Here is a 16059-nt window from a genome sequence, read left to right as displayed (position 1 = left end):
CTTTTTGTCACTGTCAAGAAACGTGTCATGCTGACCTATATCCTAAGACAAACATTCAATATGAATTCCATGAGAATTGGAAGAACACTGATGAAGCAGTTTTGCCATGAAGCATTTTGCCCTATATATTACCAATAACATGCCGTTACCATGGCAACGCACTTTTTGCCACTGCGGAAATATGTGTCTTGCACATTAACATATTCAGATGAACATCTGTACCTAATTTCATAAAAATTGATCAAAAACTGTGGGAGGAGTTCGCGACGCAAGATTTGTACCCATTTTTGCCCATAATATGCCGTTACCATGGCAACGTACTTTTGGGTACTGTCAAAAAATACGTCTTGCACATCTACAACCCAAGGCACACATCTGTGCCAAGTTTTATGGGAATCGGTTGAAAACTGAGGAAGTAGTTCGCGACGCAAGATTTGCAACGGACCGACCGCCCGACCGCCCGACCGCCCGACCGCCCGACCGTCCGCTGATTCCTATATACCCCCTTCAAACTTCGTTTGGCGGGGGTATGAATATTAATGCACTGTTCAGAAGCACAAGAAAGAGTCTCCTCTATAGGAACTGACATGATAAGCTGTCTTTGCTCTCTTTCAATACTCTTTTTGATTTAACCCATTAACCCTATTTTAACTGGGATATTTGAGACCAAGTTTTTACTGGGGGGGTCAATTTGACCCCCCCCCCCCCCTTCAGATCTCGACCACCAATCGCGCAATCGCCGCAAAATCTTGCCTGAAGATAGAGCCGGATGTCAACTACAAGATTACATGGTCATACAAAAGAAAAATATTGGCTTTCTATTTTTAGTAAATTAATCATGCAAATTTACGCATGAAATCATATTTTCATCTATAATTCCATTAAAATGACTGAAGGATCCCTAAATTTTTGTGTCAGAGTTCCTCAAGACAAATCAAACAATTTTCTTGTAAAAAAATAGCGAAATCAAATTCAATTTCTTTTGATTTTTATTGTTTTGTTTATTTCTTATGTATTTTCTTGTTTTTTCGACCTTTTGTTTTCTGTTGTTTTTTTTGCCAAAATTTGTTGCAGGCACTTTTTCAAGCTTATCTACATTAGAATTAGTTAATTTCGATGGTTTAAAGTTGACATAATCTAATTTATATCAATTTAACAAAAAAACACAATTTGCACAAGATATCATGAATTTGAGCCATTTTTGGGTTGACATGCATATCCAAAACATTACGTAACTTCAGAACAGTGTACCCGGACGTCGCAAATTTGGTCTCAAAATATGTGGGAGACTTCAATGAAAAAAGTCATGAAACGACGCGGCAAAATATTTGCGCGTTGCAGAATCGTGGCGCGAAGTGCCGAGGGGGGGTCAATTTGACCCCCCCCCCCCAGTTGGAATAGGGTTAAGGACAGACTGATTTTGCTACAACACACATTTCCCATAGACACCTGCCCGAGTATACTTGGGACTCGTCCTCAACAGGTTCATTAAATAAATTGTGCGCCAACCAAGACAGGTGTTCAAGATGTCAATTTAAGTTGTTTAACTATAAATGCGACCGATTGACTCAATGACTACTTGTTTAGTTACATCGATGAAGGGCACTTTGTCAATCGTTTGCAAGATTGGTGTTGCCGCAGTCAATGCCACTCACCTGTTGCCGAGGTTCTTGAGACCAGTTAGTCCAGGTCCAAAGAGAGGCTTGAGCTGAGAGCCAGACTCCTGGATGGTGTCCCACTCTGCAACCCTCATGTTCAGGTCTATCTCCAGTTCTGTCATGGTCTTGTCAGTCTGGGGTCCATCGGAAAAGGAAAAAATGAAATATGGAAATAAATAGGCAGGATTTCATTATAACACCATCCTATAGCAGCATCATTGTGCACCATCATCGACACTCTGGACTCTGTTTGGAGGGAGGGGGGAAAGGGGAGAGGGGTCTTGCCAGATAAATGAACTGCTTGCCGAGATAAGGGTACAGGGTAAAAGGTTACTGTAAAAGTGGATATTTTCGTGTGACTAATTTTTTGCACTTGGCTGGGTGAGAAGAGTTTTGCGTGTTTTTAATTCCGCAGAATCAAGACACCAAGTACACGAACATACAGCGTAAAAATATTCACATGCTTTTATTTTCATGCTGGTTTCTTGTTGCGTGAAATGCATGAAAATTTCAACACTGTGAAAATTTCCACTTTTACAGTGGATGAAACACTTAGGGAGTGCCAGTACCTTTTCCATCATCATCATGTTGATGCCAAAGTGTGCAAGGTGCTTCGCCAAGAAAGGGTCCTCTACCATGTCGTCTTCATCGTATGAGTACACATCTGCAAAAACAAACAATCAAAAAAAAAACCACATACACACAATTAACTTTGTCAGTACCGTGGATGACATATTTTATATAATTCCAATGACATTTTGAGCTTGTGGGGCTGAAAGGGTTAAAAGGGGAATGTCAAAATATACTTCAGGTTGAACAGTGTACTTCTCGGAATAGATGCAGCACACACTTGTAAATACTGAAGTTATGTAATTGGTCCTTTGTAGATGATATATTAGAAAGAAAAGCTACTAGCAGCTTCCTATGATGCAGAATAAATCACCGAAAAAAAAAAAATGGAGTATGGGCTACGACCTCTGTCTGAATGCATAAGGCAGAAATAGGCCTACAGGCCCAGTTAATACATAGTGTTATAAATGGTAATATGGACCCTAATAGAACGGTTGACTGAGAGGTATCAATATCCTCGATCTTTCATTTTGCCTATAGGCCAAACTTTACTTTTCAATGGGCATTAGTATACTATTGACAGGTTTAACTCGTCTGTAGTTGCATTGCCTGCATATTACAAATTGTTTGCATGAGTAGTTCAGTTAGCTTGGAGCTGGCGCTGGCATGAGAATCTTGCAAAAAAGGCTGCCATGGAATCTAAATCACGTCAACATTTTATCAAACAAATGATGCACATTACTTGGCCATGATTAAGACAAATTATCAACCTTCTAGCTGCAACTTTTTATCAATCCAAAACACATTCAGCTTCACCTTGTGAGTTTCCGACAGTTCCAAAGTTACAATCGGGTGGCTAATTCTACTAACGGCTTGTATAATTTGTTTTATTAGTAAATCATCACACAGAGTTGATTGCTGTTGAACATCAACAACTCCTATTAAACAGAGAAAAGCATGAAATTGTCTGCCGCTTATTACCAGCTCCGTTTGCCGTGATTGTCCCCAGCTTGACTGCGAGGGGGTACTTGGTCTTTTCGTAGTGCTCGACCGCGTGGTTGTTGCCGCCGGTGCCATCAAAGTAGCGACGACCGCAGAGGATCATTCCGTCAGTCAAGTTCATCCAAAGGTTGTCTCGGAGGTCGCACATGCAGCACTTCCAGCCCTTAGGGGGCACCTTCACCCCATTGTCCAACTGGAGCAAGTTGGCTGCGTGCCTGGAGTGAACAGTCCATGGCAAAGATATCTTGATCTATATCATAATTTCTTTACAACCTGATTACAGTTTGGATTAAATTAGCTTTGGTTTGCTTATGTGGCTGATTACAATGGCAAGCTATAGCTTAGTTTGTATGGTTTGTAAACTTATCTCCTTTACGACCACTCCGATTTTAAAGACCAGCTACATTTTGTAGGCTGTCCGAAAATGACATCTGCATCACATTGTACGTCCCTGCAACTGGAAATAGATACATTTTTTGTAATTACCAAAGTGGTATCAATCTGATACATATTGTACCATGTGAAGAAGAAGAAAAAGTGCTGCTTTTTGTTGTTCCTTTCTTTTCATATGATTGATGTTTTATCTCTCACCACAGAGGTCTGTCTCATTTTAAGCATGGAGCTACTGTAGCTCCATGTTTACTTGGGCACTGCAGTAGGGTACCATGTACTCAAATAACTTAACTGACCATGTAAAAGATCTAAATAGCTGCACTGAAGAATCAAACTGACATCAGCTGTGAGCCAATAGTTGGGTAAAAATGGCTGAAAAGTTTGCCAAACAAAATGACCTTTGGTATTTCCCAGTGAGACTCCTACACTCTATTGGCGCACAAACAGTGAATTGTAATTTCTGATAATGTCTTTACACCGGAGACTTGCTAGTGCGCTTCTACCCCTTGCACATGTGGACAAATCACTGTCTAGTATGTGAGCCCAGAGAATTACGGCTTTTGCAGATCCAAATCTGGTTATCTCATCATGCTACCACGCTCTCAAAATGTTGTTCTATTTTTAGCCAATGATGTGAAAGACATATGACTTACATTTTTCATCAAATGAGTGTGTGTATGTATGTATGTATGTGTGTGTGTGTGTGCACTCTTCCAGTCCTACCCTATGGCTAATCTCGGCGCTGAATCTGATTAGGAAACATTCAAATTGTGGCTTCTTACCCGCAATACTATAAAACCAAAAATTTTGTGTGTGCATGAAACTTTCGCGAAATTGGGCGAGGAGCCAAGCAAGATTTGCGAAAAGTAAAATGCACACAAAAGGTTTTGTCAACACCTTGCATTGAATGCCTTGTGGCAATTGGGAAAAATCTTCCGCTGTGAAGAAGGCCATCAGTTCCAATTCGAGAAAGTCTCATGTCGCAAATGTTTCTGGTCCTGCTTCTAAAAAGCTATGCCCCCCCCCCAAAAAAAAAAGAAGAAGAAGAAAATGATAACTGCCATGCATGTGGTTTTTTTTTTCTTTATCTCATTACGATCTGTAACAATATGATGGCAAGTGATTTGACCATTTTAATTTGCTGTATTCTTACAGAAGAACAGATGGCAAAGTTTAAATGATGGACCTAATGTTGACTTCCACCAACATGAATTCATACCTTCAAATGAGCACTAAATTGAGCATAATATTTTGTTTGGTGAAAATCTCAAATGAGCTTTCCATACCAAATTTGTGACATCCGGGTACACCGTTCTGAAGTTACGTAATGTTTTGTGTACGCGTGTCAACCCCAAAACAGCTCAAATTCATTACATCGTGTGCAAATCCAAAGCAAATTGTGTTTTGGGGTTAAATTGATATAAATTAGATTATTTCAACTTTTAACTATTGAAATTAATCAATTCTAACATAGATAAGCTTGAAAAAGTGCCTGCAACAAATTTTGGCCAAAAAAAACAACAACAAAAGGTTAAAAAAACCAATGAATTAACAAAACAATAAAAAACAAAAGAAACCGATTTCGATTGTGCTGTTTTTTTTACAATAAAATTGTTTGATGTGTCTTGAGGAACTCTGACACAAAAATTTAGGAATCCTTCTTTAATGGAGTTACAGGTGAAAATATGATTTCATTCGTAAATTTGAATAATCAATTTACTAAAAACAGAAAATCAAAATTTGTCTATTGTATGACCATGTAATCTTGTAGTTGATACCTGGCTCTATGTTCAGGCAAAATTTTGTTGCGATTGCGTGATCGGCGGCCGAGATCTGAAGGGGGGGGTCAAATTGACCCCCCCCAAGTAAAAACTTGGTCTCAAATAGCCCAGGTAAAATAGGGTTAAAGCTATCACTCTCGGCTTAAAAATACAATGTAGATGGCCGCTCGCTGCCAAATCTGACCTTTGACCCTTCTTACACTGAGATGACCTTTGACCCCACTTACTTTGAGATGACCTTTGCATCCCCCTCCCAGGCCTTGATCTGTTCTGTCTTGGAGGCTGAGTTTGCTGCCAGGATTCCTGCGACTGAAAGTTGCACCTGGAGAACAGAATCAATTGATCAGTAAAATTGCAATTCCACTGCATGTTGAAGTTGAATTCAAAAATGGAGTATAATAAAGCATAAAGTTTCATCCCGTCTGGACTTGAAAGAAGAGAGATGCAAAATTTCAGACCTCCTCCTGCACCACCACATAGTGGTAACAGTTGTAACCACACTTGTACATTAGCTGAGGGAATAATGTTATCAATTATCAAATAAATCTCTTATTGGGTTGCCCTAAAAAATATCATGAATATAATCATTTTGGTTTCCAATAAAGCAACTGTAACTCTTACCTCTTTAAAGTAATAATTGTTAGGTTATTACAACACAACCACACTTTGATGTGGTGGATATGGAATTGTCCTTTTTGTTCTCATGTCCATATAAGGAAATCAGTGAAGATCTGCATGTGGGTCAATGGGAAGTTTTGTGAGGCTGTGACATCATCGCCTCAACTAATTTGCATATATGTGACTGCCACTGATATCACTGTTTTAGGAAAGAAAAAAGTAGAAACTTAAAATTCCATACTTTTCATATTTTAGGTTCAAAATGAAATCTCTGCCACTCTGTATGAATTTACTCTTTTCATTAATCACTATTTGTGTGTTTTCAGTGCTTACTGACACAGAAAACCCAATAGCATTGTACGCACTGTCCAACATCTCTGGCACAGAAAGGGATAAAGCAACTTGACCATGGTGTGGCATAGCACTTTAGAACCTTTAAAACCATGAAGACAGATTTAAAGGGGCACAACAGGAGTAACCTGCAACCTGTTGCAATCTATGCCGGGTTTTTTTCCCCCAGCCTTTAACCACTCTCACCTAATTATGTATATACTTGAATGTATATGATTTTGAGATAATTTAAGACCTACGGAGATCCACTTCCTAAGTGTGCCCCGCAGATTGGCAATCAAAAATTGAAACAAATCATCTTCTTTGGTATTCTTCCGATACTGTAAGAACCTCCTTGGAGTACATTTATACTAGCACAATTGATGTGCAGTACTACTGTAAGTGTTTTCAGCTCAAAATCATTTTTAGTATGAATAGACTTAACTTATGATGTATGAATTTTCGTTCAAGTTGTCTGCCCTCTGCACAAATGAAATATGTAAGATCGCAACTGCTGACAAATTTTTAAAAATAACAATGTCAGAATTCAGAAGCTTGAGTATTTGTGGTAGTGTCGCTGCCAAGAAAGCAGTAGATGACAGGCTCAATTCCCGCTGGTTCCCTCTTTCCGACATGTGTGTTAGAAAATTTAGATCAGCAGTTGTGACCTTACAATTTCATTTGTACAGAGGACAGACAACTTGGAGAAAAACTCATACATCATACACAGAGACTCCAACCCCAATGACCTTCTGATCTGGAGATTCTCCCGCCCGAAACCCCCAGCAAACGGGAGACTCCAAGTTGATGCGTGCGAAGCGCGAAGTTCCTAGGGTTCTAGATGTTCTTTGGTGCTGTCTAAGGCTTATTTTTTCAAGGTACGATAGCAATAAGTAAGAAATCCTTTCCACCGGGAGACACAGAGCCAGGGCGGGAGAAATCAAATCTCAAACGGGAGAACAGGAGATTTTGCAAAACTGGGCTTTCGGCGGGAGATCTCCCGTCGAAAACGGGAGAGTTGGAGTCTCTGCATACACCTTAATCTTACCCCTCTGCTTGATAATCTCCTCTGCTTTCACTTAAGACTAAACTGATCGCTCGATTTGAAACTTGTAGTGTTCTAGATCTGTCTGTTCTGTCAAGCATTCAGGAAAACTGCATTGTTTCATGGCGTGAGTCATGAGTGTGTAACTTGTTAGACAGTGTCGTGTAACTGGGTCAGGCTGGAAAGTTAGGTTTTAATTACTTTTGTCTTCCGGTATGTGGAAAATTCAGGTGACACTGTGGCTTTTTGATCACGTTCACATGCTCCTCAAATTTGCCCCATGGCAGGAGAGGTGGATTTTAGATCATAACGGCATTGCATATTAGATATCCGCTCTGTGAGGTCAATCCACTGTCACCCAGCGAGCCAAGGCGGAAATCCAGGCAGGATACGGGCGCAGCGTCACATCCTGTTTGGACCAGCAACTCACAGCATGACCAGCCACAGAGCCTTAGTTTGCAGAGGTGGTGTTGGTGGGTGGTGCTGGTGTTGAGGGGAGGGGGGGGGGGGATATATTCTCTACTTGCAAGCCTATGTTAGCAACAAGTATCATATTTGTATCAGCCCAGCATGACTAACTTTCTTCAGTGGACCAAAATGCCTGCCTCCATGCTAAATGCACTGTGGCAAGGTGCCAACATTGTACTAACATACACTGAGTGGCAACAGGCAGGACGAGACAGAGGATAAATACTGACGGTGTACCATGATAGGTGAAATATTGTAACAACATTTATTATAGCACACTGCAGTAGTCAGTGTTTGGCTATGAGCTAACGCTGACTAATGGTTAGCTTAGGAATGCCAAACAGGTCTGTTCATGAGAAAACATTTGCAGCTGCCCCTACACCTGATACATTTCAGTTTGAATGACATTGCAGATTTGGAGGGTAATGGGCCTATCTATGAAATTGGAGGAGATGTTGCCACGACTAGTGCGACTCAAGACCAATGGCTTGTGCTCTCACCAAGAAGGTAACTGCAGGGTGCTATCTGAGATGTCTCCAAAATGGGTCAAAACATATTCAACCTTGGGTCGCAGGTCACCGCTGGTCTCCACAAGGTCACAGAAATATTCCGGAAACTTCGCAGACAAAATTGTGACCCGCCACGACGAAAGGATCTGTAAGTCGCTGATGGCTGAGGCGAGAAAATCGAGTCTAAAGTCAGATCATCAAAATCGGTCAAAACCATCGAATTTCTGTTTTTGGCATAATGTTGTAGTCCAATGATTTCGTCTATTATCTGCTGAAATTTCAAAAGCTAAATGATCAAAGGAAAGCAAGAAAATAGCATTTTTCTGGGCCATGATTTTCCAACTTTTCAACGGAACAGAAACTTGTCTAAGATTTGGATTTAGCGCCACAGATAGACTCTGCCACCAGCAAAAAGGAGTGATCTTATTGGTCAGTGCGTGGCATCCTGGTTACCAGAGACTCCAACTCTCCCGTTTTCGACGGGAGATCTCCCGCCGAAAGCCCATTTTTGCAAAATCTCCCCTTCTCCCGCTTGAGATTTGATTTCTCCCGCCCTGGCTCTGTGTCTCCTGGTGGAAAGGATTTCTAATATTGCTATCGTATGTTGAAAAATAAGCCTTAGATAGCACCAGAGAACATCTAGAACCCTAGGAACTTTGCGCTTCGCACACATCAACTTGGAGTCTCCCGTTTGCTAGGGGTTTCAGGCGGGAGAATCTCCAGATCAGAAGGTGCTTGGGGTTGGAGTCTCTGGGTTACTGATTGGTCATGCGTAGACCGCTGGCGCTTTGCTTGAATGAACATCACGGAGGTTGCTATGAGCAGACCTTCTATTGTCAAGAGGTGAAAATTGTCTTACCTCCCCTTGATCACGATTGCGTCAGAAAGAAAACTTTGAAGGTGGTTTTCTTGAAACACTCATTTCCCAGACCACTCGACATGGTCTCATAAAATCATTAATATCTCTGCAACTGAGTACTTTTATGATTCGTGTTATACATGACATTAAAGCGGAAAAGTAAGGAAATAATGTCATGCCATTTTCAAAAAATCGACCTTCCTCGACTTTCGGATCCTTTTGTGGTAGCAGGTCACAATCAATCTCCACAACATGGCCATGTTAAAGGAGACATAGACGTCACAGAAATGTCTCTGAAACCATCTGCAGACTGGAAAAAGTCTCAAAAAATATTGAACACGTTCAATTCTCTCGTGACTCCCCGGAGACACGATAGTCTCCAGGAGATGTGGAGACATTTTTGTGATGAGCAAGACTTGAGTTGCCACCAGGTCACCACCTAGTCTCCGCGCTATGAGATATCTAAATAAGACCTGCATTCCCTCATGTACGATGTACATTTGAACATGTTCCAACAGCCGTGTGTATTCTGGCAAGGTTTGTGATTGTCTTTGATACAAAAACAAACCCCCAAAACGAGTTAAAATAATGTTTTGTGCAGGTTTTTTTGTTGCTGTTGTCTTACTCTTGTGTGCAAGTAGAGCAACCATAATGAAATTCAATCAGCAGGTGTTACGACAAAGTGCAGCATGTGTACCTGGAGAGGGAGCTCTGCGTTTGGCAGTGGGAACGTGGTGAACTCGGGGAGGATGACAACCGAGTTATGCTCCTCATACTCGTACTGATTCTCATCTTCCACATCAAAGCCTCCCGCGACACCTTCAAGAAAAGGCAGAAAAGAAGATATCAAGAAAATGGCAGACAAGTTCTACTCCATGCAATTAAGTACACATTTTACATTCATGGCATGGTATATGATAGCATCCCTTACTACAATCTCTCTATAATCATTGAACCCTGACTTTCAAGGAGTTTGCTTGACAGTGAAATTTCATAGGCTGATGGGGCCTCAGCATATCAAAGGGCTGTTTTACACAATGGAATGAATTCCCCAAACAAGTCAAAATACAACATTATGTATCTTATCTGTAAAATATTCCAAGGTCCATCTTGGAGGTATAATCAGTCACTGTCAATTTTTCATACATTCATGTTTTCTCTAGTTGTCTATTTTTTTTCTTGAACTGTATGCAGATAGTATATTCCTGTGCTTTCAATTTTTTTGTACTATAGGTAGAGTTGGTACGTTATAAATTCCAAGATTTCTACTACTACTACTTCTACTACTACTACTACTACTACTAATCATCGTCATCATCATCATCATCATTATCCTCTTTATAAAGATAATAGTAATGATAATAAAAATTATGATGATAACAATATGATAATAAAGATAAAAATAATCTTTATGTGACTACTAGTATGATTTATGACAATAATATCAATTACAGGTACATGTAGCCCCTTCTTGAGGCCAATAATATTCAAGTCTTATACCTTTATAAACAATGGTGGTTCCTGCCAAAAGTAACAAATAATGCACACAAACTTGGGTCTAAGCTCCGACATGAATGCATAGTAAAGGGATGGGAAAGTCTGTTCATCACCAAAACAAACACAAAAACATATATCAGTAAACCTGAATACATTTAGGAAACTTGATCCTACTCCTCATGGATGATCTGCATAATGTAATCTCAACTGGCAAAAAAAAGTTACCAATATATTCCCTTGCATACAGTGAATAAACAAATTGAGATCCTATCCCCCCTAGGGATGCTACCTACCAAGTTTGATGAAAATCAGACATGATTGGGGATATCAAAGTGAAGATAAAAATGTACAATTTAGGCCCCATTAGGACCCCTCCCCACCCCCGTCCCCTGGGTCCCAAGGGGGCATCCCTAATTCCCCCATGAACAAACTTAAAACTACAGCCATCAATGTACTAACTCATAGTATTAACTAAGCTCTATCACTTCTGGTGCTAGAGAAGAAGATTTTTAAAGATTCCTTAATTTTAGGGTGTTTGGGCCCCCCTGTCCCCCCCCCCCCCCCCCCCCCCCCCAGGTGGGCCATGGTGCCCATTTGAACAAATTGAGATCCTATCCCCCTAGGGATGCTACCTGCAAAGTTTGGTGAAAATCGGTCATGGGGTTCTCAAGAAGAAGATGAAAATGTAAAAAGTTTAAATGGACAACGGACAACGGACGACGGACGCCGGACGCCGGACGAAGAGCGATCGCAATAGCTCACTTGAGCCTTCGGCTCAGGTGAGCTAAAAATAGAGTTTATTGGAAGCTATCAAGCAAGCATTTGACATACAATGTAATTTGGTGCCTAATGTATGAAAATGCATAATCATGCCTTTTATGTGACTTCATTTTGTCTTACCAATGGCAAGTCTTGTTGGTTTCTCTTTTTCCTTTTCTTCCTCAGTCTTAGGTTTCTACAAAATTCAAGAACAAATGCAAAAAGATAAAGAACAATAAAACAGCAAAACAACAACACATTACATACAGATTAAGCCCTCATTATTGTTACACTGTAGTCTAAAAGGACCATCTGGTAGTAACAAGCACATCCTAACTAAATATATTTATGAATGTCCTTACTGAATATTAATACTAGAAATGAAGTTATGTGTTTCTTTAGTTTCCATGTACATGTATACCACATCGCAGAAAAAGATCTGCAACCACTATCATAATCATGAATTTTCTATGCTTGCGTAAACAATTAGGGCACTTATGTGGTACTTCATCAAATTTTAGTGTTAACACTGCTGTAGATACAGTACGTCTCATTACAATGATCATGAGTATCATTCCCCATTTCTTACTATGTGAAACTTGGGTTTGATGGTCCGTGTTCTGCTGAGATCATGCCTTGACCCTCTCCAAAATTCCAAACAGGCAAAACTGATCTTACTCTGCCAAGCGCTAAAAAGAAAGTTAAGCACCTTGAAATTTAAATCTTGATGGTACCTAAAGATTACAGGTACAAATGTAGACAACAAAGAAAAAAAAAATTCACTCCAGCGACAATCATACTACGGAGAGGCTCAAATAATTTTTTGAATAATGGAAAACAGGGCTGCACACAAACCCTATCTCTTTCTTCTTCTTCTGGTTTGACCTGTCCCTGTAAGACCAGTTTATATACATGTACCCAGTTTTCCACTTTTACTGTTCTGAACCTAAAATTTACTGGCCCTTCAAATTCATGAAATTTTAAGTGTTGAGTTGATGAACACTGATTAATTTGGTGCTTATCTAGATTGATGTATAGGGCAATTTGTCAATCCATTGCAATAAAAAAATTCACCTGATTTTTTTTTTTTTCTGACTGGCCCAGACAATGTCATTTTTTTTTCATGTTAGACCAGAAAATTTCGCAATTCCTGAAAAGTTACTGGCCCAAAAGTGATTTTTACCCATCTGGGACTGTCAGACTATTGCCAGTGTTACACAGTACATGTTGTGGAAAAGAAAAAAAAAACACAATTAAAAAAAAAAGACAGGAGACAGGATCTGTCCTACCTTTTTCTTGATTGTCTTCAGATGTAGGAAAACACGGTTTTTGCTGTGTTCATAGTATCTGTAAACGTAGTCCTTCCCAAAGCCAAGAAAAGTATTCATGCACACATACAAGCCTGTCTCACACTCCTGAAATAAACAGACAGACAAACACACAGAGAATTACAGTCAGATTAAACATAAAAGAATAGATGGCAAGATACATTTCACAAGACCAGGGCAAGGATGATGTCATACACAAGAAAAAAATAAAAACATACAATGGTACATTGTTAACCTAAGTCATATTTCATTATTCTCCCAATGTATTCCTTTTTCAACGTCACACAATTCTGCATGGTTGAAGAATCTTCCAACATCTTACTTGAAATCTTACAGTATTTACACCTCAAAGTGTTTATAAAAGAAATGAAGAACTACAACGTGTGTGTAGCCCCATGTTACTCATACACCCCCTTTGCACTGAAAAAGACAGCTACAAAATGTACAGTAGAAGTCTTTTTTTAATTCAAAATTAATTCACAACAAATAATACAAATCTGGAATGTACAAGCTCTGTCCCCCCCCCCCCCCCACACACACACACACATCATAAAGAAGTTTCCAGTTTTATTCTTCTGAGGAAAGGTCTGAATTTCTAGACTCTAACTCTACATATGTACATGTACAATATACCAGCTTATGAAAAGAATTCAATTTTCATGGTTGAAATGAGACGGACACAAACTCTATATGGGAGGCAAAGCAGGGAGCTAACATACATGTACTGTTCATTATAAACTTCTTTTCTGCTCAGTTGGGCAAACAGATTTTCAAATTGCAGAGCACTTGCCCAAAAATGATTTTTTTTTTCTTGCCTGAAAAGAAAGGGCAAAAAATACAAACATAAATGAAAGAAAGATCTCATTAGCCAAGGAAAGCAAAAAAGAATGCATATTGAAAATTAAAAAAAAAGAAGACATGAGCTTGTATAATAACACAACACTGGATGAAAGGAAATATGAATAGGAAGGAAAGAAAGAGATTGATAGGCTGAAAAGAGATAAAAAGCAAAAAAAAAAATAATGTCAGAAGGAAACATCAGAAAAAGATATTGGAGAGGAAAGAAAAGAAAGAGAAAAGGTAAATGGAGGGAAAGATAACCAGACGGAAACAAAGAACAGATGGCAGAAAATTAAATTGGATAGGAAATTGAGCAAAGTTAAACAAGAGGAAACCTGGACAGGAAAAGTTAGGAATACCTTAAAATGACAGGAAGGAAAGTTCTTAAGGAAAAATAAACAAAGAAAGAGATGACATTGTATGGGGATGCACACACACATGTTCAGCCGCTGTGTATACAACTGCTACAATGTACCACAAGACTTGGCTGAAGAAAAGGGGAAAATAAATTTTAGCTTTTCAAAGATACCAAAGAAAAAAATGCTGTGATTGCTAAAGATATTCAGATCAAACAATTAACCATTGGCATTAAAACTTACTGCATGCACTGAACGTACACTATTTGTAAGGTACCGACTGCTTAATAAGCTTGTATGCAGAGCTACACAGAGCAGCATTTCAAGCGATCAAGATTTTCTGTCACTTGTTAAAGTGTTAAAACGTAATTTCTATCTGACTTTGGACCTGCTGGAGACTCAGATGTATGTTTCAGGTTTCATACTGTCTGAGTGAATAAACTATCATATGTAGAGTCCACATCTAGAACTCTGGATGTAGGGTCCTCTAGGCTCTAGCTACTGTAGGTAAGACGAGTTTGTGAAGTTGAGAAATCATTTGATTTGACAAAGGTGGTGCAAAACTAAGTTCATACACTAGCGCCAATATCAACACTTTTCCCTACAAATACAATTGATTTTCTGACTTATGTTTGATTGCATCTGCTTATGCAACAGAGCCCTGGTTCTATTAGTATTATAATCTAGTGTAGTAAACAATACCACGGTCTCCATTTTACATTGACCGAAAGATCGGTCTGTATCTGTCCGTCGGGGAATGTTTCGCGGAGACTGCATCTGGCTTCACGGATTCCCTCCTATACAGACCGAAGTCAATGATTGCGGCTCCTGTGTGGAGCAGTAGCGCACAGATCAAACGTTACGATAAACCAACTTTCAGACAGCTTTTTTACATTCAAACAAGTTTGACATGAAATGACACATTATGCAGCAATATTTGGGATAAATTTCTCACATTGTGCAATCGAAATACTCACATAAATTCGGTTATAACGCAGAAATTTTATCGATATCCCAACATCGCCGTTCGCGAGCAGTAAGTCGCCATTTTGAATCTGTAAGCCAATCACATGCGAGGTACGTGTTTTAGTAAAACAAACACGTAGAAACTACCTCGCATGTGATTGGCTAATAGATTCATAGTGTATGTTTCTGCAGTTTGAATGTGACGACGCGACAGGCTGTGTTTTACGTTGAAAATTCTACTAAAATGTTGGATTATTCATTATTAATCTGGTGAGTGTAATGTATTCTTAAAAATCTAATTTCATCATACAAGCTTAAATTTGCCGACCTAGGGCCTTGAATTAGACGCAATCGAGAAGGGTGAGGTACCTCACCCAATTTTCCATACAGACAATGGTTAAGAACATCCACACAGCAATGCCAATGGGTACTGATACCTTCTGTCTGCGTCTGTCTACGGAGGACAGCGTCAATGGCAAAATATAAAAGAGTCCTCCGGACAGACGGATCTTTCTGTCTACATTTTACATTGCAGACCCACATGAACTGTACGTAAAGATTGTAAAAAAACTGTGAATAGTGTGATGTGTATGCAGATGTGTGTGTTGACCGAAAGATCGGTCTGTATATCTGTCCGTCGGGGAATGTTCCGCGGAGACTGCGTCTGGCTTCACGGATCCCCTCCGTATACAGACCGAAGTCAATGATGCCAGCTCCTGTGTGGCAGTAGCGCACAGATCAAACGTTACGATAAACCAAATTTCAGACAGCTTTTTTGTATTCAAACAAGTTTGACATGACATGACACATTATGCAGCAATATTTGGGGTTAATTTCTCACATTTTGCAATCGAAATACTCACAGTAACGCGGTTATAATGCAGAAATTTTATCCATATCGCAACATCGCCGTTCGCTAGCTGTAGGTCGCCATTTTGAATCTGTTAACCAATCACATGCGAGGTACTTTATTAAGTAAAAAAAACACGTAGAAACTACCTCGCATGTGATTGGCTAATAGATTCATACTGTTTGTTTCTGCAGTTTGAACGTGACGACGCGACGGGCTGGTTGATGTGT

General features: G+C 39.6%; 1 protein-coding gene across 1 annotated transcript in view; it reads right to left on the bottom strand.

Annotated features, from left to right (window-relative positions):
- The window catches only part of LOC139744508 (ubiquitin carboxyl-terminal hydrolase 5-like), a 33478-nt gene that overhangs the window by 16463 nt on the left and 956 nt on the right, over window positions 1–16059 (bottom strand). The window contains exons 2-8 of the mRNA XM_071654942.1: window positions 12779–12904; window positions 11631–11685; window positions 9931–10052; window positions 5632–5726; window positions 3210–3445; window positions 2228–2322; window positions 1656–1792 (exon numbers count right to left, since the gene is read on the bottom strand). Of these exons, the coding sequence (XP_071511043.1) occupies window positions 1656–1792; window positions 2228–2322; window positions 3210–3445; window positions 5632–5726; window positions 9931–10052; window positions 11631–11685; window positions 12779–12904 (866 nt within the window). The remainder of the gene's footprint in view (window positions 1–1655; window positions 1793–2227; window positions 2323–3209; window positions 3446–5631; window positions 5727–9930; window positions 10053–11630; window positions 11686–12778; window positions 12905–16059) is intronic.

The sequence above is a fragment of the Diadema antillarum genome, unplaced genomic scaffold (assembly GCF_040938485.1).
Source record: "Diadema antillarum isolate AM-2024a unplaced genomic scaffold, OU_Dant_1.0 seq00001184_RagTag, whole genome shotgun sequence".
Classification (NCBI taxonomy): Eukaryota; Metazoa; Echinodermata; class Echinoidea; order Diadematoida; family Diadematidae; genus Diadema; species Diadema antillarum.
The sequence above is the reverse complement of the archived record's forward strand: the minus strand, read 5'-3'. Positions and strand labels throughout refer to the sequence as shown.